Source organism: Geospiza fortis, unplaced genomic scaffold, assembly GCF_000277835.1.
Source record: "Geospiza fortis unplaced genomic scaffold, GeoFor_1.0 scaffold320, whole genome shotgun sequence".
Lineage (NCBI taxonomy): Eukaryota > Metazoa > Chordata > Aves > Passeriformes > Thraupidae > Geospiza > Geospiza fortis.
The window spans coordinates 140157-165582 of record NW_005054532.1 but is presented as its reverse complement, the minus strand read 5'-3'; the positions used below and the strand labels follow the sequence as shown (position 1 = coordinate 165582).

General features: G+C 52.2%; 2 protein-coding genes across 3 annotated transcripts; one reads left to right on the top strand and one right to left on the bottom strand.

The window, feature by feature from the left end:
- Positions 1-593: 593 nt before the first annotated feature.
- Positions 594-3023, bottom strand: SMIM33 (small integral membrane protein 33). Its single transcript, XM_031063800.1, has 2 exons — positions 2923-3023; positions 594-2492 (listed from the first exon to the last, which is right to left on the bottom strand). The coding sequence occupies exon 2, from the start codon at positions 2474-2476 to the stop codon at positions 2093-2095; it is 384 nt and encodes a 127-aa protein (XP_030919660.1). The 5' UTR covers positions 2477-2492; positions 2923-3023; the 3' UTR covers positions 594-2092.
- Positions 3024-5776: 2753 nt separating this feature from the next.
- On the top strand, positions 5777-23729 carry ECSCR (endothelial cell surface expressed chemotaxis and apoptosis regulator). Of its 2 annotated transcripts, XM_005429213.2 has the most exons (11): positions 5777-5913; positions 14819-14860; positions 15385-15435; positions 16756-16872; positions 17343-17396; positions 19169-19237; positions 19770-19871; positions 20650-20748; positions 21290-21326; positions 22437-22536; positions 23079-23729. In XM_005429213.2, the coding sequence occupies exons 1-11, from the start codon at positions 5862-5864 to the stop codon at positions 23085-23087; spliced, it is 732 nt and encodes a 243-aa protein (XP_005429270.1). In that variant the 5' UTR covers positions 5777-5861; the 3' UTR covers positions 23088-23729. The 2 variants fall into 2 exon arrangements, with proteins under 2 accessions (XP_005429270.1, XP_030919661.1); XM_031063801.1 differs by lacking the exon at positions 23079-23729 and having other exon boundaries at positions 22437-22563.
- Positions 23730-25426: the final 1697 nt, after the last annotated feature.

Sequence of the window (25426 nt, the reverse complement as noted above, 5' to 3'; positions counted from 1 at the left end):
CCTGCTGCCTCAGCCTGGGCGGGTGACACGGGCTGATGTCCCCAGGAGGAGGGTGCATCCTCTCTGGGTGTCACAGTGCACATCTTGTGATGGTCATAAGGGGTCATCTTGTGATGGTCTCCAGCTCTTGGTGGGGGTGGCCACAACCCACAGATGTCATTTAAAGAGATCGTGGAATGGTTTTGGTTGGAAAGGACCTTCAATCCCACCCAGTGCCACCCCTGACATGGCAGGGAGCCCTTCCACCATCCCAGGCTGCTCCAAACCCTGTCCAGCCTGGCCTTGGGCACTGCCAGGGATCCAGGGGCAGCCACAGCTGCTCTGGGCACCCTGTGCCAGGGCCTCCCCACACTTACAAAGAAGATTTCTGAATTAGGAGAAGTCCCTGGAGGTGACTATCTCCTCAGGGGTGCTGTTAGGGATGTAGACATTGCAAACAAAGCCCTCTTTTGACATGGAAGGGGGAGCAGGACTCCACGATTTTCAATGGAAATGACAGCCCTTATCTCCTCTAACACGGGTGTGAGAGAGCTGATAATGCCCTATCAGCCATGGAAAACAAATGGGAACAAATTCGAAACAGAAAACAACCCTCCCAAAAAGAAATATAAATTATGGTTTTTATGGAGACAAAAAGTTTCCAGCAAGTCCAGCTTTAAAGCAAAAGAAGGGCTGGAAATAAGTGAGAGGAGGGATCCTGGAGCATTTGGCACGTCGGGAATACCTCCAGCTCCTGGAGGAACAGGTAAAGCCATCTCTTGTCCAGCTGTGCCCACAGGGATCTGGGCCAGGGATCTGAGGGCAGACACAGACCTGGCTTTTCCAGCGTGGGAGAGGTGAAGCTGCATCCTGACTTCTGGGGCTCCAGCAGAATAAATCCTTGGGGGGATCTCAGAGGCTGCTCCCTCCCCAGGCACTGCAGGCACCGAGGGCCTGCAGCCACCACGGGAGGAGAAGCTGGGACTGCAGAGACCCCAGGGCTGGACAGGGACTGTGCTCTGACAGCCCCAGGAGCCTGCAGGGCTCCGGTTCCACCTCTCCTGATCCCTTTGTGGCACCTCAACAAGGTTCTTCCCAGGGTGACAGAGCCACCTCAGCATCACCCCACTGAGGGTGACAGTGCCAACCCCACCATCACTCCCTCCTTGGGACAGCACTCAGGGATGGGGACACAGAGATGACCACAGTGGGGGTGACCACAGTGGGGGTGACCACAGTGGAGGTGACCACAGTGAGGGTGACCACAGTGGGGGTGACCTCAGGTCTCCCCATCCCTTTGCACAGAGATGCTGCAGGCTCTGCCCACAGTCATGTGAGCTTTCCCTCTGGTGCCAGCAGCTCCAGATGTTCAGCCAGCTGTGATGTGCCATTATCACCTCTTGCTGTGTCACTGTTCTCTCACCCACCTCCACTGGGGGCAGGACACGTGTCCCCTGGCACTGGCTCCACCCAACACGGAATCAGGAGCTGCCTCCTCAGCCCTCCTGTGCTCTGGCCGTGTGCCCGAGGGGCTGCGGGGGCTGGCAGGGCCAGGGCCGTGTTCCAGCCCCCCAGTGTGGGAAAAGGGGCTGTGCTGGGGGTCACAAAGAGGGGCTGGAAGCTCCTCTGTGCCATATAAACAGTGTAATGAGGACACCATGAGTGTGGAAATATCTCTCACTGGAAAACAATTCCAGATGATGCAACTTCCAGCTACTGCCAGGGGACTGAGCACAGCTCCAGAGCTCCCCAGCTGGGGCAAGGACCAAGGCAGCTCTGTTGGCCACTCCCAGGCGGTGTGAGACAGGTAAAACCAGGGCAGGTAAAACCAGAAGAAATGCTAAAGATGTCCCACGCAGGCTGAGCCAGGCCCAGAGCCCAGGCTGGGACCCAGCTCCTGCCTGGGGACAGTGACACCCCTGAGCTGGACTTCTGGGGGCTGGAGATGGGTCTTGAACCTCCTGGCTGAGCATTCCTGGGGCCAGACACGGGTCTGGGGAGGTGCAGCCTCTATGAGTGGGCAGCAGTGAGTCCCGGGATATCCGAATGTCCCATCCCAGCTTTTCCAGTGGGACACGTCCCTCGAGCCCTCCCCGGGTGGCCCCGGGCCGTGTCACAGGTAGGTGATCTCGATGACATTGGGCTCAGCACTCCCGAGGGGAAGGTGGTGGCTGCAGGAGCAGTGGCAGGTCCCTCCAGCCGAGCCCATCTTGCCGTGGGCATCCAGGTGCCTCCAGTGTGTGAGGAGCACGGTGTCCATGTGCTGGGCCATGGGCTCGTGGTGCAGCGTGACCTGCACCGTGCGCAGCTGCGGGCCGTAGTGCACCAGCAGCACGATGAACACGGCCAGCAGCACGAAGAGCACCACGATCACCGAGATCACCGGCAGCGCGTCCGATTTCTTGGTCACGCTCCTGACGATGGACACGGGGGTGAAGGCGGCCACGTCCTGGAGCTCCGGCTGTCTCAGCTGGCTGCCGGCCACCGAGGCGTTCATGGCTCAGCGGGGTGACCTGGCACGGGGACAGGGCGGTGACCACCGAGCCCAGCCTGTCCCTGTCCTCATCTCCTGCCCTCGAGCCCGCAGCTCCTGCTGCACGTGCAGCTGCCAGGGAATGGGACGATCCCGTGAGTGTCCCCTCCCTCGGGATCACAGCACGGGGGAAGTTTGGGTGCTGAAGTCTGGGGCTCGCAGGATGAGGCAATCCCTGCATCCCTCTGTCCTGGGCGCCTCTGGGCACCACACCTGGCTCTTGTGGGGAGCCCTCTGCCCTCCCCTCTCCACCTCCAGCCCCACGGTGCTGATCCAGGACCAAACCCCACGGGGACCTCCCAGGGGGACCCAATCCCTCGCCAGACAAAGATCCCGTGGAGCCAGCAGGGGTGGGAGCGGGGGCCAATGGGGAAGGAAGGCAGGAGAGCCCTGCCAGCCCCCCGGGGTACCTGGGCGTCCCTGCTGCCTGGGGATCATCATCTCCGGCGGCGGGGCTGGGAAGTGCCGGCGGGGCGAGCACGACGAGCTGCGGGCGGGCTCTCCGGGGAAGTCGGGGAGCGCCCGCTCATCCCGGGGCAGCGCCGCTCCGGCCCCGCCGCTGCCACATCAGCGCTGCCCCGCGACCCTCCTGTCCCCGCCGCGGGACAAGGGCTCTTTGTCTGGGGAGAAGCAGCCTCCCTCCCCCCGTTCGGCTGCAGGAAACCTCCCTGCTGCCACCGGCGGGGCGTGAAAATCGAATGTGGTGAAGGAATGGGTGTAAAAAACCCCCTTGGGCCTGTGAGCTGTTGCACAGCCCGGCACACCCACGCTGTGCTCCGGGCTGGAAGGGCCCTGTCCCCAGGGATGGCACAGCCCCGGGGAGGATGGTCCCTGCCGGGGTCCCACTGCTGCAGAATTTGCCCATTTGCCAGCACGGCTGTGGGGTGAATCCATGGGGAGCTCTGGATGCTTTGGGCCTCCAGTTCAGTGGTTGGACTCAATGATTTTAGAGGCTTTTCCAACCTAAAGGATTGTGTGAGCTGCTGGGGGTCACAGGCAGGAGCCAGAGCCAGGTCAGGGCTGGCACATCCCTTCCCTCCCATGTATCCCCACCCTGCACACAGGCACATCCCCTGGCCCAGGGGTGCTGTGTGTCACAGCCTCTGCCCCAGCAGTGACCTTGAGCACATTGCAGAGCAGAAAATACGGATCCCTCAGAGTTTCAGCCATTACAAAACGCATCTTCCCATCCTTCCACCCCAAAACACCACTGCTCTTACCTGCAGGCTCTCAGCAGACAGGCTGGGGTGAATATTTGGGCTCTGTCCTTCCTGCACCTGGGGAGGACACGGTGGGAAATGCCTTTTCCCATCCAGCCGAGCATCCAGAAGAGATTCAACTGCGTGTGAGCTTCTGGGTATTTGCACTCATTTCAGGATTCAGTAAAACCTTAATCTACAGCATAATCTCTGAGCATCACATCTGTGCAAGGGACAAAAGGATGGGGGGGCTGCTGGCAGGGGGTTTGTCCCAGCCAGGCTGCTGTGGAGGCCTCCAGCCTTGGGCCTGGTGGTGTTCCTGGGGGGTTGGAGGGGTTGGAAGTGACCCATGGAATGTGAGGAGCTGTGCCATGCACAGGGGATCATTCTCTCCAGTGCTGCTGCTGTCTGCCAGCTCTGGGAACCAGGATCCTGTTGGCAGCATAGGACACCCTTGGTGCTCTCCATGCAGTGAAGGAGAATCTCCTTGGCCTTTGACTGAGGCTCTGTGGCTTTTGGGGGCTGTGGGAGGGGGCTGGAACAGCCCCTCAGACCAGCAGACAGAATCCTCTGGCTTTGCATCCTGAACACCCACACAGACCCCCGAGAAGGACACAGGAACCTTTCCTAGGTGAGGACACTAAAATGCTTCTCCTCCTGCAAACACCACTGACATCCAGCACAGGATAAACCAGAACCTCTGGGGTTCCCACTGTGACAGGCAGGACCTGCACAGAGCAGCACAACACAAGGTCAGGGCCAAGAAACCAAATGCCTGAGCCCCTCGGGCTGGATGGGCAGAACCAGCCCAGTTTTCCAACTCCTGCCCTTCTCCAGGAACGGGGAATGGGGTAGATCCAAGCCCAGCATGTGCTGTGTGTCCTGCAGGGTGCTGCCTGAAGAGCACCATCCCAAAGCCACCATGCCAAAGCCACCATGCCAAAGCCACCATGCCAAGGCCACCATCCCAAAGCCACCATGCCAAGGCCACCATGCCAAGGCCACCATCCCAAAGCTGGCATGTCCCAGCACTCAGACTCGCTGGAGCTGCCCAGGGAGGCACAGGGTACAGGGCAGGCCCAGCTGCTGAGCCACCCTGGCCCCACAAGGAGCAGTTATCCCTAAATTCCTCACGGATGTGTAAGAACTCCCCTCTTGTCGGAACTCAGTACATCCCTCTGGGTGTCCAGAGTTGCCAGGACCCCTGCCAGGGGGCTCAGAGACCCTGGCACACAGCCCAGAGCACCTGTGGGTTTGATTATGACCTGTGGAGCAAATTACCAACCTTATATGAAGACCTGAAAGCCCCAGAAGTTTTAGTGTAATAATAAAATTATCACTAGATGAAAAAGTAGATTTTGGGGTTTTTAGAGTAGAGGTTTTGGGGACAAGATGGAGGGACTTGGGTGTGTCCAGCCTTTCTTCTTCTTCTTCTCTACCTCCATCTTCTGCTGTGATGTTGGCACTTTTGGATTGGTTTAGAGTAGAAACTCAGTGTTTAACATAGGTGATAGGAACTGGGAAGTAATTGTAAACATTGTACATGTAGTTTGTAGTATAAAGAGATAACACCGCCCTGGGGGCAGGCAGAGTGCCTCTGTCTGTCCTGCTGGATGGACCTCGGCAGGGCAGGAGAAAAATTTTTATAGATAAGATACAATAAACAACTCTGAGACCGAGAACTGAAGAACTCCGACTCATTCTTCAAATGTGCGGGCCGAAACAGAGACTTTTCATGTGTCTCGGGGCTGCAGTAAACTGCAACCTTCCGAGACCCTCTCAGGTGGCGGGGAGGCTCCTCCAGCAGCTCTGACCCCAGGGGGGGCTGATGTGGGGGTCTGGGACCTGGGGCACATCGCAGCACACACAAAACACCTCCCCGAAAGCCGCCGAGGCCCGGAGCAGGGCATCCCTCCGAGCGGGACCGAACCCCGGCAAAGCCCGGCGAGTTTCCCTCCGCCGCCGCTCAACGATGGCTCACATCCTCCCCGGCCATAATGGGCTGAAAAACACAGTTCCCCTGTGGATTGAGCCCGTTTCCTCCTATTCTTTAACAGGAAGCCGAGCGAGAGTCAGCCCAGGCAGGCGGATCGCTGCTGCGGTCCCTCCCGGGATGGCCAGAGCTCCGCCGGGCTCAGAGCAGCGCGGAGATGCCGCTCCCGTCCCTCCGTGCTCTGCTCGGGCTCCTCCTGCTGCTCCCAGGTGAGCTGCGCCGCACCCGGGGAGAACCAGGGGGGATTTGAGGGGCCCGGCTTCGCGGGGGGCTCCAGAGGCAAGGCGGGGAGCTGCCACGGGAAAGCTCAGCCCTGCAGCTCAGGGGTGGCAGCAGCCGGGCTGCTGGGGAAATCGAGGCTTTGTCAGGTCTACAGGGTTTGTTTGGCACTGCTGGAATACAAGGATTTGTTTGCAGCTTAATGAAAGGAGTGTTTCTGCTGAGGCGTTGGGAGTCAGTGACTTTTGTCAAGTAAGAGTCAAGGTGGAATGTTTCAATGTACAGGACATTGTTTTCCTCAAAAATACTTTTTATTTGCACTTTTTGCTCTCATTAGTATCAATACAAAGCCCACGTGCAAGGCTCGTGCAGAGCACATCTCGTCCTTGCTGTAATAATTCTGCTGCTTTGGGGTAATTATTCTTTAACTTCTCTTTCCCATCTGAGTCGAGGTGTGGGATGAAGGAGCTGGTTTCCTGCTCCAAAGGATGACAGGTTGCTTTTCCCTGCATTGTCAGGCCCCTCTTCCCTTGCTGACAGCTGTAGCAGCTGGGAGCTGAAATACATTCAAAGGAATATAAAATAATGTGTCTCCAAGTCGAGGTTTTATCATTAAACCATAGAAGCTGCCTCGGGTTACAGCCACTGTGCTGGTAATAATGGGATTTTTAAAAGGCAGAGAATCATAGAATGGTTTGTGTTGGAAAGGAAAGATCATCTCATTCTGCAGAATATAGAAAGCAATTGGGTTTGTAGCTGTATAATTCCAAGAAATAAGAGCACATGGATTGGAAATTTTCTCTCTTCATTAGAGGCCAACACTGCTGCCTTCAGCAGAGGGGGGATTTGTGTCTGGGATCAGAGCAAGGATCACACCAGGGGGCTCTGAGCGCCTTGGCCTCCCTGTGACACTCCTTAATGCCCACCCAGAGCATTGCTTTTCCTTTTAAAACTGCTCAGAAGGGCTTTTATGGGGCAGCAATGGCACAGAGGGGGTCAGGCCCCTTCCCTGGCTGGGCTGCACCACACCAAGGTCCATGGAGTAGAAATCCCAGAGGCACTGCCCAGAATCCCAGAATCCCAGAATTCCAGAATCCCAGCTCCCAGGAGCACCTAGTGCTGCAGCACAGGTGGAAGGGATGCCACCCTCCATCCTTCAGTCTCAACAGCACCACTCTGTCCTCTCAAAGCCACCTGTCTAAAATCAGGGGCAGGGACTGTCCCCCTGCATGGTCACAGCACTGTCACACCTCTCCCACCAAACCAGCCTTCCCTGGAACGTCCTGCCTCCCTCTTCTGCGCTGATCCAATAGCCCCAAAATGGCTTTTTAATTTCATTTTTAATTTTACAGCAAGGCCCAGAGGTGGTGCAGCCCCCGGGGAAGCTTCTGCACAAGGCAAAGCAGCAGCTTAGGAGAGGGGCAGTCGGGCTCCGTGGTGCCGCTGGTTTCCCAGCACACCAGCAGCTGGAAAAGGGAATTAGGGGCTCTGGAACAAGGCTCCCTGCCCTGGGGGAGATGGATGTAACCTTGAGGAGACACAGAATCAGCTTAGGCTAACTAACACCTGCCTGGTGCCACACAGGCCTTTCTCGCTTTTGCTTGGTGCAAATTCAGTATTTTATTAATTTAGCATTTCCTAAATTAAATTTCTCCATTCTCATGGTTATTTCTGAAGGGAGGTTCAAATAAGGGAATTTCAAGCTGTTATTTTGAAATTGCTGAGTTGGGAAGGTCTGGAACATTTCCAATTTGGTTTTCCTCCCCCTAGAAACACTTAGCAGAAAATTTGTCCAAACAAACCTCTTCCTATAGACCCTTTCCATTACAATGGGCAGGCATTTCCCAGACAAAAGATTTCCACTGCAAAAATTCCTCCTCAAAGCTGATGAAAACCCAGCAGGATTTCCCACTGTTGTTGTTCCATCCACTGCTCTCCTTATCTGTGCCACAGCCTGTGCATGGATAATGCCATGAGAAATGTGGTATTTCAAAAGCAGACATATGTTTTGAGACATACTTTTGATATAAGCAAAAAGATGGGGTGCAGCTGTAGGACAGGCACCCAGATTCCAGACTTGCGTCGTCAAACCAGAGCATCCCAAAGCACATTTCTCAGCCAAGGGCGAGGCCAGCCCAGCCCCGAGGTGCTGAACAAGGAAGAGAAAGCAGGAGGTGGTTTGGAGAAATGTTTGCTCACACAACAAACTGCTCCCTTCGGTAACACGAAACCCCTCGGTGGCTCTGCAGCTCTGACTGCAGCAGCTTCCAGGAATTCTGTCCCATTTACAATAGGTGAGTCAACAACAGGTGTCCTTGCAGGAGGTGGTGCTGGTGTCCCTAAGGCAGGAACGTCCCTGCTGGGAAGCCAGGCTGGAGAAGGGAGTTGGGCCTTCTGCAGCAGCAGCAGCAAAGCCCCAGCTGGGAGCTCTCCAGGCCCCAGTTGCCAGAGGAGCCCACCCAGCACGACCCAACCACCTGAGCAGGGGAGAAGCTCCCATCTGAGTCCAGAGCAGGCACCAGCATGGGCAGAGGGATGGAGCAGCTCTGCCGTGGAGCCAGGCTGGGAGAGCTGGGGGTGCTCACCTGGAGAAGGGAAAGCTCCAGGAAGAGCTCAGAGCCCCTTCCAGGGCCTAAAGGGGCTCCAGGAGAGCTGGAGACGAACTGGGGACAAGGGATGGAGGGACAGGACAAGGGGGAATGTCCTTAAGCTGAAGGAGGGCAGCTCTGCAGGTGGGGTCTCACTCGAGCAGGGCAGAGGGGCAGAACTCCCCCTGCCCTGCTGCCCACACTGTGGGGATATGAGGTGTGGGGGATACATGAAGAGTTAGGAAATGTGGGAGCAAAACCGGGGTCATTCACCCAAAATCTGGACTCAGATGAATTGTCAGGCCAAGATGCTTTACCTGGCCTGTGGCTGTTGCTTCTGTGAGACTGGAACCTCTTCCAGGCAGGGTTATCCTTCAGGTGCTCCCCTGGCACTCAAGCCAGGACACTCAAGAAAAGCAGGTGGAAAGAACAGGAATTATGAATTTTTATTCTCTCTCAACAATGTCTGTCCTATTCCATAGCATTTCTAAGGCAGTATTTCTTATCTCAAAGTTTACATACAGATGCATATTATATAAACCTTTTATCAAGCTTTGAAAATTCTCTACAAATCCATTTCCCACACAATCCCTTAGCCACCAGCCCCTTCCACATCTTGTCTCCTGCACCAGTCCCCGCAGATCACATTGCTGCTTGGTGGTTCATAAACACCAGAGAGCAGCACTCAAATAAACCTAGGGAATTTCAGAATCACTGGAAAGAATAATCAGTTTGGGAAGAAACTTGGAAAGTCTCCTCTGTAAAGTGCTTTGAGCTCTGCTAATAAGTGATATTATTAAAAAACTGTAGGTAGGCAAAGAGCACAGGCTGGGCTCTGGGTCCCATCAAGCCTCATTAGTGGTGCCCTGGGCATGGAGTGATTTCCCCTCCAAAATCCCAGACCCAGCTCCAAACCTGAGGAGCAGCAGGGCCAGGAGAAGGACAGGACCACATCACCAGGAGCAAACCCAGAGCCCTTAAGTAAGCAGGGCAGGAGGAAACTCAAAACAGCGAGCAGCTGGGAGGGTGATGGAGCAGCAGCCTGGTGGAGCAGGGGTGGTGCAGCCAGGAGAAAAGCCAGGCTGCTTTTCCTTCCCTTCACATGGAAAAAGCAGCCCTGGGCAGCACAGGGGTGCAGCAGAGCCGCTCCGTGCTCACAGCTTCCCCACATTGTTTGTCTCCCGGGTTGTTTCTACATCCAAGTGGGTTTTAATTGCCTCCCACTAAGATCTGCTTCCAGACTGGCTCACCAGAGAGGAGCAGGGAATGTGGTGCTTGCAGAGGATGCCCAGGCCCAGCCCTTGAGGACGGGCAGAGGAAGGCAACGATTAATTTTAATTGCTGATGAGATCCGGGATTAATTCCCGGCTCTCTAAACTTTCCATAACACTTTGACTGAGTCATTACAATTCAGAACAACTTGGCAGCCAGCTGCCAACCCCCCCATGTTATTTGGGAATTAGGCACTTGAACACTTCTGTGGATCTGGCCCTGATTTGGGCTGTCAGTTATCCACCCTGCAGAACAACACTTTTCCTTTCTGTCCTCCACAATTCCCACCCCACCTGTTCTGCTGTGAGACCCTCAAGGCAGAGACACCTTATTTAGGCACTTAATAAAACAGGGCCTAGGCTTTGGCAGGACTCTCTGCTTTCCAGGTTTCCTAAAAGAGGATTTTTTTCCATGTGGAAGTCCTAAGAATTGGGTGTTGCTCACTGCTGCTGTGTTTCACCCAGGAAACAGCTGCACCTGTGTTAAGTGGTTGGGTTTGGTTTTTTTTTGTTTTGGGTCATCTGACAGAAGTGCCAATATCTGAGTTGCAAAGCCTATTTTTAGCTTGCTGGATCTCTTTCCTGAAAGCGTTTTCAAGCACAGGGTGACACAGAGGTGCAGCCCTGCCCTGTGGGCTCTGCAGGTGGGACATCCCCCAAAACTGCCAGGGAAGGGACAAATCCAGGGTTCCTTTTCACTGGGAATAGATGTTCCCTCCCCATCAGCAGTTCTGAGTGAACAGGAGCAGTCCCTGTGACTCCACACCAGTGCCAGAGATCCTCCCCAGTGACTCCAGCCCTCCATGAACACAGGCTGGACACCACAAGCCTGTCTTAAGCCTGATCTAAACCCTGCTGAAACCTTTCCAACAGCTGGCTCGGGTCTCTATAGGAGGCCCTGCAAAGTTTGGGGGTTTAAAGTAGTCCCTCTCTTTGGTCAGCAGCTGGAAAAACCATGCTTCAAATATCTACAATTGCCAAAAACAATACCAAAGCAGAAACACCTAAATTCACCTGTCTTTTGGTTGACATCACCCTCTTTGTGCTGAGGAGTGAGTGGGGTGAGCTGCTGGCTTTGGGAATATCTCAGCTGCCATGAGAGAAGGCTCCAGGTCAGTCTAGACACACCTAGCCCCACAGAAAAACAACTGCCAAGAACAGAAACCCAAAATTCTCTTGTTTACCCTTTGGAAAAATGACTGGGAAAGCAGCGAGCTCCGCGAGCAAAGCGCAGCTGCAGCCCCGACGTGCTCCTGTGCAGCCGTGCAGCTCCATGGCTAACCGGGATTCTCCCATGACAGCACGAGCACAAAGCCCTATTTCCCATGGTAAATCCCTCAGCCAGCTCCCAGTCCCCACCCAGGACTGCACAATCCAGCTGTAAATCCTTTGCACCCAAACACGCGATGAACTCCTTGGCAGCGGAGCCCTTGTGGAGGGGCTTTGATGTTTATTGCACTTCCAGCTGTGTCCTGATTATTGCTGGCAGCTGTTTCTGCAGCCAGGGCTCTCTGTGCTGGCAGCAGCCCTGGGAGGGAATGGTTTCCAGCTCCAGGATCCCCTGGGATATCTGCAGGGAGCTGTGCCACGTGGCGCGTTGTGTTCACCCCGTCCTGCTGCCCAGCCCCACAATGGGAGCTCGGTCTCATCCTGCCTTGCACAGATCCATCCTGCTCCTGTGGGACCGGGGATGCTGAGCACCCTGCCCAAAAGAAAACACCCAATAGAACAGGGCTTTTGCTTATTTGAGTTGGCAGGGAAGGCACAACAAGCAGCAGCAGCCAGAGGCCGGAGCCAGGCCGGCTGCACTTTGCAGTGAGTGTGGATGTGTTTAGAGAAGGCCCGGCCGTTTATTCCGGAGCACAATGCCAGAAGGGATCTCCAGCCCTCAGCCTCTCCAGAGCAGGGCAAGCATCAGCCCAGCCACAGGAGTAGTGGGGGGAAATCTGCTTTTTCATCTTTTTTACAATAACCACAAGGCTTAGGTTTGCAAACAGAGAACTTCAGAAGGTCTCCAGTGTGACCCTCAGTGACAGGATGAGCTGCAGTGAAGAAAGCATTGACTACAATAATTTCCTCCTGTCCAAGGGATGCTGGAGCTGGCCCATGGATTGTCCCATCAGGGATGGCAGAGCAGGGCAATGTCACCTCTCTTGCCCTCAGCTTCCTCACATCCCCAGAGGCTCTGTTCAAGCTCTCAGATTTCTCTTCTTCCCATCCCCAGAGGCTCTGTTCAAGCTCTCAGATTTCTCCTCATCGGCACCAAAAATGGTGGAATAAATGTCCAGCTAAGCATCTTCATTTTCCCTTTCCCTTTGGTAAAGGCTGAGTGCCGACAGCAGCTCTTTCTCCAGCAGTTCTGGGTGCTTCCACAATGTCCATGAAAAAGTACCTGGGAGCAATTCCATAAGTGTGCCACAGCTACTTCTCCCCTCAGGAAAACATGACAGAGCTAAAGAATAAAGCAGGGATTTATTAGGAGGCCTCAATGGATCCACCTTGGGCAGCACACGAGCCCAGCCAGGGCTGCACCCAAGATGAACCAAAATGGTCCCAAAATGCACAACTGCTCACGGGGTCTCTCACTTTTATAAGTTCTGCTCCATTTGCATCTTGCAGTTCATTGTCCCATTCCAGCTTTAGCCCAGGCAGTCCCACCCTGCTTGTTTTGCTCTCTCCAGCCCACAGTGTTTGTGCTTTTGGGCCTGAGATTTGGGTCATTTGTCCTTGGTTCCCAGCTGGAGCAGGAATTGTTTTGTCTTCCTGCTCTGTGCAGAGAGCTCACCATCCCTTCCCATGAAGCCCAGACCCACACACTAAAGCAGCACAGAATGTGAAAATATAAAAGCTAAAACCTGAGGCATCACCCTGATGCTCCTTTAAGTTGCTCTTCAAAACCCCCAGGGAAGGATATCCCATAAATTCTCCAACACAATCACTCCTAGCACCTCACTAGCCCTGTGCTAAGGCAGGTTTCTATTTCCCAGCATCCCTTTTCCTTGCTGCACATAAAAGTCCTTAGTTCCTGATCCTGCTCCAAATGGAGTTAGAAAATCAACCAGTCCCTTCCTCTCTGTGTGATTAAAGACCTGATCCTGTCTCCTCTTTCATGGATTGAACAGGACAGTTTTCTCAGCCTGCTGCCCAGTAAATTAGAAGAGAAAAACACAGAAAAGGTCTGAAAAGTCCAGTCTGATTTTCACAGCCAAGCCATGTCTGGGAATAAACCTCATTTTATTATGTGTTCACCATGGTTTACACACTTCCTGTCTGGCTGGGATCATTGTCATAAAGCCTCAGACACAAAAACAATTACAGCTCCAGAGCAATTCCATGAGGAAAATGAGATCAATCAGGAACTCGCTACACCCAGAGGGTGCTGAGGGTGAGCTCTGAGCCAGAACCACGCTCAGTGCTCAGGATCTCCTTCCAGACACCCCTTCCTGCCCAGGCCCTCAGCCTGCCCAGGCACCAGCAGCTCATGGACCTGCCCCTGAGCTCATCTACACTGCCCCTACAGCTCCTGGCATCAAATCCTGGAATCACAGAGTGGCTTGGGCTGGGAGGGACCCTAAAGCTCATCTCATCCCACCCCTGCCATGGCAGGGACACCTTCCACTGCCCCAGGCTGCTCCAATCCCTGTCCAGCCTGGCCTTGGGCACTCCAGGGATCCAGGGGCAGCCCCAGCTGCTCTGGGCACCCTGTGCCAGGGCCTGCCCACCCTGCCAGGGAGAATTTCCTTCCAGGAGAGCAGGTTTGGCTGAAACGGGCACTGCTGTGCCCTGGCTGGTGCTGCCCTGGCTGGACTCCCCCTGCACCCCCTGCAAAGGCACTGCTCCCACCACAGAGCCCTGAGGCATCATGAGGGGACAGTGTGCTGGAAGGATTCAACCTTCCCTGCTGTCCCTTTCTCCCCAAATCCCTTTTCTCCCGTGGGACTGTGGTGAGATGGATCACCAGGGCAGTCAGACTCAGCTGCTTTCTGTACCTGTAGTGTCATTTCTGTCATTAAACTTAACCACAGGGAGCACCAGGGTCACCAGCAATAACCATTTGAAAATCCCAATTAGGATGTGCATTCCAGCAATGACAGACTCAAAGTCACCTTCCCAAAGTTAAACCAGCTGGGTTGGATTTGAGCATTTAAAGTGTATTTACATTTTTCAGGTCTTGTCCTCCAGTATGGGACATTTCTTTCTCCCATTTTCAAGGGCAGCATTTTTAATTGCCATCTCATCTAACTCTTGGGGTTGGACTAGATGATCTTGAAAGTTCCCTTCCAAACTAAAACACTCTGCTCTGTGACTCCATGAGCACAGGACCCCTGGAGCTGGGGGAGAAAACATCACAGATGCTGAGAGTAGGAAATGTGAGGGATTGAGGCAGGGATGCTTTGTCATGAATCCAAAAGAAAATCAAACAAATAAACCAAACAAAGCCCCCTTTCAGCTGAGGAACTGGGGACACAGTGAACACCTACAGCCTTGTACGGACCTGCAGGACTACCCAGCCCTACAGGGAAGGCAGCTCCTGAGGGCTGCAGCTCCCTCCAGACTCACTTTCCCAGGACACACAGGATAGGAAGGAGAACACTCCCACCAGCTCCTGGAAGCCTTTACAAACCTCATCCATCCATTCCTTAAGGGCTCAAGGGAACAAAGTGTTCAGATGTGTGTCTTACCTCTGAACAGCTCCAGAACACTGGTCACACACCCTGCTGTGCCAGGGCTGGGCTGAGGCAAAGAGCTCACGGGGAGGGAATGACCCCATGGATCTCTGTGGCCCCCAAAGGGGAGGAGGACATTTATCCTGGCTGGATAAACTCCACTACTAATTTACTCAGAACCTGAGAGCTTTACACTCAGTAAAACTTCTTTGCTATTACTTCTCTGCTAATGCTTTTGGGGCAATCCCGTATTTCCAAGTCATTCTGACAGAAGATGAGGAAAAGCCAAACCCCACAAGGAACAAGAACAGCAGTGTGTTAGTGACCACCACAGATCAGCACCACTCACCCTCTGCTCTTTCCTTTCAGGTTCCACAGCTCCCACAAACTCCTCCACCCCTGCTGGAACAGGTACCTCTGCTTGTGATGTGCTTTATGTGTCTGTTTGGATGTGGATGCACGTGGAAATGGGGGGATGCAGATTTGGGGAGAAGCCCCAGATGGGACCCTGATTCCAAACTCCCATCTGTTGAGGGATCTTCTCCCAGGATCCTGCCTCTGCCTGCCCCATCCATGAGCAGGCACCCCCAAATCTCCAGGGGACATGGAGGCCACTGTGCCCCAGGGGTGACCTGCCTTGGCTCCCTTTTGTCCAGAAGGGAGGGAGGCTGTGTCCCAGGAAGCCTGGGGAAAGCAGAGGGATCCTGCCTGCTCTTTGCTCCCTGCTCCCCAGCTGTTCCCTAGCAGCAGTGGATCCATGGAGCTGGTCCCTACAGCCACACCAGGGACAAACCCTCTCCTCAGCATCTCTTGCTCCCCTCACCCTTTCTGCTCTCCTTGGCTACCATGGCCCCTTTCTGGCCCACCCTCCAACCCTCCCTGTGGGATCCCACCAGCCTGGAAGTGTCACCTCCGTGCCTCTGCTTGTGTTCCAGGTCCATCCCAACCAACAACATCCAGCCCTGAAGCCAAGAGCCACAGCTCAGGTAATGCTCAGCTGCAGACTGGCCTGGGGACATCCCAGTGGGGAACTGCGCTGACCTCAGCCCAGCTGGGCCACCCCACAGTCACTGGGGCTGTGCAGGGGACACTGGTGAGGAGGAAGGAAATTTTGTGGTGTCAGGGCTTCTGATCCAGCCAACTCACCCCACAGGGATCAAGGCACAGGTGTGAGCAAAACCAGGGGCAAAAAATCGCTAAATTGAATAGGGAGAATGAGATGATCATAGAGTGGAATCCCAGAATGGTTTGGGTTGGAAGAGACCTCAAAGCTCAACCCATTCTCCATGGGCAGGGACACCTTCCACTATCCCAGGCTGCTCCAAGCCCTGTCCAAGCTGGCTGATCTTTAAGATCCCTTCCAATCCAAGCCTTTCTATGATTTTTGATATGTATAGAAAACAATTACACAATAATTTATCTCTCCAGCTCCATGTCTGTTAGTGTCCACTTGGATCTTTGGAAACAGATCTCTTCCTGCTATGTTTCAGGAAAAAAAATAAAATCTAAGCATAGCTACCCTTCCAGGAGGATCCCAAAAATATCAAGGAATAAGATCTCAAAAAGATCTCTGCTTCTGCTTCCAAGCCTTGCAAAAAAAAAAAAAAAAGAAGAGAAACTTTATCCTAAATTCTAATATTTCACTGAAACATTTGGATAAAGTGGAAAAAAACCCCACCACACTAACCTTGAAACCAAACCATTTCACCATTTTCTCAATTTCTTGTGAAGCCAAGAGCAGTCTAGACAAGGAAGTTTCCTATCAATTCCCAGCTGGTGATCCACTGTTCCTTGCAGAGGGATTATTGAAAGCTTTCCCCCTCACATCTTGCTCTGGATCAGGGGCAGTTTGGAGCAGGCTGAGGCAGAGGATGGAGCCTGCAGACCACTTCAAGGGCTCAATTATTTGTGCTTGGAGACTCTCAGTGAAAGGAAAGGTGGAAGTTGGCATCTCAGAGCACAAGGAAATGATCACGTGGTGCCAGGCAGCTCCAGGCAGGTCAAGTGTCTGGTGACAAGAGCACCTTCACTTTTCACAGCAGGGAAAGAAGCAGTGGCAGACCCTGACTTTCTCCTCGTGTTTGCTGAGCTCTGCCAGCTCAGCATCTCCTCACAGTGAAAAGAGCAAAAGGAAATTCCAAAGTACAAGAGCTCCTTGACTCTGAGCAAGATGAAGGCTATTTCCATGCTTCCCCTAGCAGATGATTCCTCACTCTCGAGAAATTTGAGGGCTCTGCAATAGCTGTACCCTCTCCAAGCTGTTTCTGAGCTGAACCTTTTGAAGTAACACCACAATTTCTCTACAGAGCCATCAGTAAAGGCAACACCAGTGACCAACCTGAGCGTCACCTCTGTGGTTCAAACTACTACAGCCAAACCCTCCCCTACCACTACAGCAACTCTGACAGCAACCACTGAGAGAGGTAAGGATGGAAAAATCAAATATTTGCTCAGGCAGGACCCGTTTGTGACTCCCTCTTTATCCAAGCCAAACTGCAGGCATCAGAATATTGGGCCGAGTCCACACTGTGCTGGTTATTCAGCAATTCTGCAAATATTGAATTTCTCAGAGGTTTTTTTGCTGAAAGAGCAGCTTCTTCCAGCTCCCCAGATGGACACAGCCAGGCCAAGCCCATATGAGAAAATCCAAATCATGGTTTATCAAATATTGGAGCAGCTCCAGTCTCCCCAAGCTCCCTCTCCCAAGCTCACCCGTCGGGTACACTCTGAGCTGACTCCACACCTGGCTACCTGGGCAGCCTGATGTCTGTCTGGAGGGAAAGCAGCATGCAAATAAAGATTTTTTACTCCATGGACGCCCAGCAGCTCTCCACAGTGGAATCTGTAGTGGCTTCCCAAGTTAATTGTCCTTTCCCACGTTTTCTTTATCTAGATGATAAGTCCAGTGGAAACAGAAGCACGGCAGCTCCTTCTCCAGCATCTCAAGGTACTTTGTCCTTTTAGAGGCTAACAATAAGATCAGATCATTTGATGGCAATCATTGGCACAGGTTCTCTAAGCATGAGTCTTTTTTGGGGGGTGAGCCATCCAAAATCACATCTGGTATCTTTATAAGCAGTGATAAAACATGAGATAAATGCTCTTAACATCCTCTGCTGGGATGGACTTGAGCAGCCAAACAATGGATCTATGTTTAGGAGAGGGGAGCCCTTTGCAAATCTTTTCAAATAAATAAAATTTTGCTTTTGACAGTTTGCTTAACCCAACCTGTAAGTACAAATTAGAGAATTCAGTAAGAGTTTTCTCAAAATAAGGGCAGAATCCAAGTGACTGGAAGACTGAAATCTGACAGCTGAGCTGACTCTCCATTAAAAACTCAGCTCCAAAAATCTGCAATGGTCAAGAAAGTGCTCTGCCTCTCCAAGTACCTCTCAGATCTCCAACACAAGCAAGGTGAGGAAGCTGTGGTCAGCTGTGCCCACACAGATGCCCACCCAGCATGGCTGTGCCCAGCTAAGCCAGGAGCCCTTTGCTCAGAGCAGATTGCTGTCCATTCCAGCCCTGATTTACCACTGAGAAGCTCCACACATCTTTGAATAAAGATGCTGATGCTTCCAAAAGCCAGGTCTCCCATTGTGTGAGACTCAACATTTCCCAGGGATGGGGTATCTGTGCCAGGCTCAGCAAACCACAGCTTCTCCCTGTGGCTAGAAGAACAATTTTAGAATTAAACAAAGAATTTGATGAGTGGGCAAAAAATTGTACAGCAGCAGACCCTGCTTCTCCAGACTGTTCTGCTCCTTGTGAAATGGCTAGATTTATTATTTCATGCCTTTTCTTCTTCTTCTGGCTTTTGGCAAATGCCATTCCACAGGCAGTGCCAGGAGCTGTGCACAGCTCTCCAGGCACCACAAACCCTTGGCCAGCACTGCTGCTGGGAGCCTGGGCATGGGAAAGCAGGGAAGAAGATCCTGCTTGACCTACAGATGGTCTTGTGAAGGTCTGAAGTATCACTTTGAGTCTCCTGACAGGGCCTGTAGCTGCTCATCAAGGTCGATGCAGACACTCTGGCTGTTCAACAACAGCCTGGAGGCAGCAAAGGATGTTTTTTCTCTGTACAAGTAAAACACACGGGCTGACTTCACATTTCCTTGCACAGGCACTGGAAGCAGCTGTCACAAACCAAGCAGCTTCACACAAGCCAGTTTATCCCACTGAGAACTGGAGTCCTTGCTTGGACAATCCTCTGCGCTGCCACAGCTTGACTACATATGGTGTACAAGTTAGCCAAACTCAAAGGTTTAATTACTTCTAGATAACCCAGCATAGCAAATCCATTCACTTCAAGTCCAGGGACAAGGCAAACACTCCATCCACACCCAAATTCTGCAGTATTTTTCCCCTAATCAGACTTATTTTAAAGTCTCAATGTTTATGACCTACAGCACATCTATAACCTTCCCAGCTCGGTCTTCCAGCCCTGCCTTGCTGTTTCTGCCCCAAACCCATAACTGGGACTGCAGACCCTAAAGAGTTCACAAAAGGGGATTTGAATTTTGGTTCCCTAGGTTTCCATTTGGACCTAGAAAATAGGACAAAATATGTTTGGTGGGAAGCTCTTAGTATGGAGGTGGGAGTATTAATTCCAGGTTTCCTCAGATGTCACTGGCACTACTGTGAATCCATTCTCCTCTCCATCAGTTTGGTTCTTGAATGTCCCTGGAGGTCAATGCTCACATTCTGTGTCTCTCTGTGCAGGTCAGGATCACATGAGGAATGAGAGCACCACAACATCAGCGACTCAAGGTGCTTCCTCCTCACAGACAGGTGATTCCTGCTCCATATTTTATATTCCTCTGCACAGCCAGCAGCAAGGCCATCACACAACTGTCTTCAGGGCAGCATGGACACCAAAGATTTCCTGAGGGGTGATGAACATCCCATCCAGCCCTTGAAAAGCCTGTAAAGCTCTGCAGAAACAGCACTTCAGGGCAACCTCTTGAGCCTGGGAACAGCAGGAAAGGTGCCATTATGGCAAAAGGTTGTAAAAGCAGAAAGGCTGGACAAATTCCCTCCTCAATCACAGTGCCAGTGCTGACTTTGACCTTTCCCCACTGGGGTCCCAGAAGGAAACCCTGTGGGTGCTCTCAGCTTGTCCATAAAAGGAGCCCCACCAAGGCAATGATTCCACACAGGTCTCACTCACTTTGCTGTTAATATTGATGGGCCTGGCCAGGATCCAAACTTGGTCTCTTCATGAAGTGCAAGTGAGAGTAAGGGCCTCTAGGATTGCTAGGAATCCTCTTCCCAGCCGTGGAAGAATGACTTTTATGTAAATCTACCTTTCTCCCCTCTGTAGGCACCTCAAAACCCATCACCCCAGCACCCAACTCTTCCAGCCAACTGACCGATCCCACCACCCCGACAGACGAGAAATCACCGCTGACGGTGGCAGCTTTTGGTAAGGTCTTGTGCCACCTGGGGGGAGGAGGGGTTCTCTTTCACCAGGTGTCCTGGTTTAGGGCAGTTTTGGGAGAAAAAAACGCTGGTTTGGACACCCAGCTCCATGAGGCCTTGGCACAGGATGCCCAGAGCAGCTGTGGCTGCCCCTGGATCCCTGGCAGTGCCCAAGGCCGGGTTGGATGGGGCTTGGAGCAGCCTGGGACAGTGGGAGGTGTCCCTGCCCATGGCAGGGGTGGAATGAGATGAGCTTTAAGGTCCCTCCCAACCCAAACCATTCCATGATTCCGGGATTCTAAGTCTAAGGGATTCTTAGCAGGACAAATTTCCTGTGCAAATAATTGAATTATTGAGGCCTGATGTCAGTATCAAATCCACACTTGATTTAAAGTGTCTAAAGATGGTTTATGGGACAGATAACATCACCCACAGCTCTAGCTTGTCTCTCCCTGTTACATTACTTATTTATCTGGCTTTACACACTTTTGGGATAAGATTTACCGACTGTAGCAGGAACATACGGACTCTTATCAATCCCCAGTGTAATCAGCTGACTTCTGCCTTCCTGGCACTGCCTTACCAATTAATTATTTATTGATTAAGTATTCATAGCAGCCCTTTGAGGTTAAAACACAGGAGGATAAAGCTATTTGTTCTAACAACTGTTTGCTTCTCTGCCTATTACGAACCATGCTCACATTAATGAAAATATTGATTTCCTAGCCAAGTTTTGATGTCAGTCTCTCTGCTGCTCAGATAGTCCTCTCCTCCATCCCCAGGTGTCATCAGCTTTGTCGTTATCCTGATAGTGGTGGTCATCATCCTGGTCAGCGTGGTCAGCCTGAGGTTCAAGTGCAACCACTCCAAGGACTCTGAAGGTATCTGTCTGAGGGAATCTGTGCTTCCCTAATCAACAAATCACCAGTTTCCATGTGGATCTGGCAATTCCTAAAAGATGCATTTGAAAAGCTTACACCGTGGTGGGGAGGTTTGGAAGCCAGACTGGAACATGGATTGAGCAGTCAGGAATGCAGTGTGACCTCCTGGTTAGAGCCCCAGCCCAGCCTCATCTGGATGTGGTCTCAAATTTCCTGCAGCTCAAATTCCAAGAGGTGGGCAGCTCTTCCAGCAAAAATCATGGAGTTTGACACTCCATTTTCCACGAAGCAGTGCCCAGCAGAGGGCAAGGCTGCTCTGCAGCAAGGCAGAATCCTTCCTAAAGCCCAGCAGGGCCAGCAGTTCCTGCCTGTACGTCCCCTTAGCTGAAGGCTTTTCTCTAATCAACTCCCAAGTTTCCCCCACAGTGTCTCCAATCTCATTCAGATTTCATTTATATCCCTGCACAAAGTAATTCAGAATAGAGCTGACTTATTTTATGACTTCTCACCTCTACATCACCACCTGCTTTTCTCTCCCCAGACAAACAGAAACCAGGAACCTCCATGGTATCAGAGAGGTAAGGCTGCTCCTGCCACCCACATCTCATTGAGAGTGCCTGTTTTATCCCAGAGCTAATTTTAGCAAGGAAAAGAATCTGCTTTGGTTATTTCAGGTGGAAGGAAGCTTGTCAAGGCATCTTTGAGAGAGCTTGAAAAGCAAAATCAGCTTTGATAACACCTCCTGCTCTGATAGAGACATAAATAGATCAATATTTAGGGGGCTCATCTCAAAGCTACACTGAGAGAAGACTCCCCACCTTCCCAAAGCAGATTGTCTTCCTTGCCTAGCCAGAGCCCTGAGGTCTAAACTCGAGTTTCTGGATCTCAGAGCTGTCTCAGATATCTCCCAAGATGCCCATTACTGTTTCCCAGTGAGAGCAGGACAAAGGAGCCCCAGTTCAGAGACTTTTGGAAGAGAAGCATCAAGCAGAGAAGGGTCTATCAGAACCCCATGGTCCATCACTGCTATTCCAGAGGAGAGGCTGAATGTGGGAAAACAGCAGGAAACAAGAGCTGGAAGGGACCAAAACATATTGCTGCTATTTTTCCATCTGATAGTTTCCTAAACCCTGGAAAGGGACACAGGGAGCAAAGTCTGTGAGTATTTAGGTGCCAAATTTGCATCAGCATCAGTGGTCACTAAATACCCTTAACAATCATGATCCAAGGGATCTGAAGCCACTGAGGCAGAACATGCCAGAAAATAGGACAGTGCCTAAGGTTTCCTGACCCCAAAGTCATCCAGGCTCCACTGGCAAGGAATGCACATCCCAGCCCTCAAGGTAGGAAAAAAGGGGAATTCCACCTTCCCAAGCCTTGTAACTCCCTAGAGATGGGCTTGAATCAGGACAGCAGCTCGGTGGGTGGTGGAAACCAAACCTGGTCCCCCACACCAGCCTCAGCCTTGCCTGTTTGTCTCCAGCTCTCTGCAAATAAATTTTGTCCCTGGAGGTGTCCAAGGAACACCTGGACATGGCACTCAGTGCTCTGGTCTGCTTGACCAGGTGGTGATTACTCAAAGGTTGGACTGGATGATCTTGGAGGTCTTTTCCAACCTCAGTGACTCTGTGATTCTGTGGTTCCTCTCTTGTTTCCCAGAGTCATTAATTATCTCCTTTCCTTGGCAGCTGCTCAGCAGACACGAGCCAGAAGGGGAACAGCATCACTCTGATCTCCATGAAGAACATCAACACCAACAACAGCATGAGCTACCCCCCATCAGAAAAGGTTTCCCTCTTCAGCCTTGCTTTTTAGGGAATCAGCTGGGGATCATTTCTCTGGCTGGATAAGAGCATAAGGCATAAGAGCATGCCTTGAGGTATTTCTTTGCTCTTTTATTCCTTCAGAAATATGACAAAAAACCAGCTGCCACCAAACTTCTAAAGGTCCAAACTGCTTCCAGTGAGCCTGGTGAAAAGTTTGAGTGCCCATCTCAGGTTTACCTGGGCTGGCTGAACTCGAGGTGCCAAGGTTACCTCATGTACACAGGTGACATCACCTGTGGCCAGCTGCAAAGCTGGAGGAGTTTGCCATTAAATGGAGAGGTCTGTGAGAAATCGAGGTCTCACCCTCCAGCCCAGCTTATCCACTCCTGCCCCTCAGGTGGCTGAAGCATATCCCCATCAGGGCTCTCAGGTCCATCCCACATAAGGAATTCTTATCATTTTCAGTTGTTTTAAAGCTGGCAGTGAGTTTGGGAGAACACATTGCTCTACTGCCTTTGTCAGGCCAGCCAGGCCACTGATGACCACGTTTTGTTCTTTTGGCAGGTGCTATGAAGCCAAGAGTCCAGAGCTTGAAGCTGACACGTGACAACCAGCAGTGGCTTTCTAGGTTCTTTTTATTTTTCCTTCGAGAAAAGAGCAAGGGTGGACTTTATATATAAATTATTATGTCCTTTCTGATCAGTACATTTACAGTAGTGTCCTACATAGCTTCCCCACCTGGGGCCTAAGGGCTTTCTCCAGTTACAGCCTGCCACACTCGGTGGTTGATATCTAACTCTATTTTTGATATGCCTTCAAACACTCAGATAATTCCAGCAGCAAGAAGCACCAAGGCACCATCCACTCCACTAATAAACCTCTGCCTTAGATGAATGGCCTTTATAGTCTGTGCCAGGCAGTCACGGGCTCGTTAATCAGCATAGCCCCACGTGGAGCCAGACCCGTGCTTGGGAAAGCCTGATCCGAAGCTGAAGGCCTGATGGGACTGAAATGCCCAAGTTCTAGGTCAAATCCCAGCATGACTGCTCCAAGCCCCTTATCCCTGGTGCCCTCATTGTCCCCACAGCAGTGGGATGGTCACATCACATCCCCTACCTCACAGGGTTGTTGTGAGGCCTTGTTAATCCCTGTCTGTAAAGCGTTTTGAAAGCCATGAATTAAAGGTGCTGCTGAAATGCAAATTGCCATCTTAAACACTTTATTATTATGATTATTACTCATAACAACGGAGCTTCAGGAGGGCAGATCATTATCTCCCCACGTGCTCAGCTGAAGTGTAAGGAACAAAGTCCCTGCATAGATCAGGGTTCATCTCAGTGTAAAATGAATGGCCACAAGCAAAATGCTGAGCTCCTTCAGCTCCTGGAGTGTGGCAGCCCAAGTTTGCCAGGAGAGCTTCCAGGGGAAATATAGGGTGGATATTAGGAAAAAGCTTTTCTTATCAAGAGTGATAAAGTTCTGGAATGGGCTGCCCAGGGAAGTGGTGGAGTCGCCACCCCTGGCTATGTTTAAAAAAAGCCTGGATGTGGCACTTAGTGCCATGGTCTAGCTGAGGTGTTGGGGCTGGGTTGGACTCGATGATCTTGAAGGTCTCTTCCAACCCAGTGATTCTGTGAATTCTGTGTGATCTCCACCACTGCTTCCCCAAAGCTTCCTGGGACCAGGAAGAGCAGCATCCCCTTGTGCAATGCAAGAGGCAGCTGTGCTTTGCAGCTGGCAAGAAAATGTTCAGCAAAAAAAAAAAAAAAAAAAAGCAACCTTTTCAAAGCTCCTGGTAAGAGCCAACACACTTTTAACCTCTGACATTGTCACTGGGTAGTTTGATAAGTTGTTTCTTAATAAATTAAGCTTTTCTGGTAACATTCATGAAAAGTAAAATGTTGTCACTCAGCCAGGCTCCACCAGACTGGTGAATTTCCTTAACACGGAGTCCCAGATAATTCCCAATTAGATGGACCTAGACAGCTCCAGTTCCCAGACACCTGGAACTCCATACATCACATAGAACAAATAGATTTTTAGTGAAAGTGAAGCTTTAACAAATCTCCCCAGACCTCTGAGATTCCATAGGATCTCACCACTTCTTTAGTTTTCCTTCCTTTGACCTCCTTCTTCCCACAGGCCCTTGAAGGTCTTAAATTGAGGATGGGCAGGCCCTGGCACAGGTGCCCAGAGCAGCTGGGGCTGCCCCTGGATCCCTGGCAGTGCCCAAGGCCAGGCTGGACATTGGGGCTGGGAGCACCTGGGACAGTGGAAGGTGACCCTGGCAGGTGGGATGAGGGGAAACCACCAACAGCATTCGCAGTGATGGAGGCAACCAGGAAATGTCTTGTAGTGAGGGGCCAGAACAGGACACAGCCCTGAGGTGCCCAGCAGTGCCAGCACAGGAGATGGTCTGGCACAGCCCAGCAGCCTTTGACCTCTTGCCCACCTTGGGCTCACGTTCAGCTGCTCTCAGCGGTGTCCCCAAGGCCTTTCTGAAGCTGTTCCAGAGTGCCCAGAGGAGGGGCCGGGGCTGGGGAAGGCTCTGCAGGGGCCACCCGAGGAGGGCTGAGGGCTCTGGGCTGGTTCAGCTGCAGAGAGGAGCCCAGGGCAGAGCTCAGGGAAGGAGGGAACGGCTGCAGGGGAGCTTTGGGATGGACACCAGGGAAAGGTTCTTCCCCAGAGGGTGCTGGCACTGCCCAGGCTGCCCAGGGAATGGGCACGGCCCCGAGGCTGCCAGAGCTCCAGGAGCCTTTGGGATGCACAGGGGGCATTGCCGGGGGGTCTGGGCAGGGCCAGGGGCTGGACAGGGTGATCCTGTGGGTCCCTTCAGCTCCAATTCTCAGCAGTTTTGGCTCCACTGCCCGTTTGTGTTGCAGTGGTGCAGCCCTTGCTCTCCCATTGCTGAA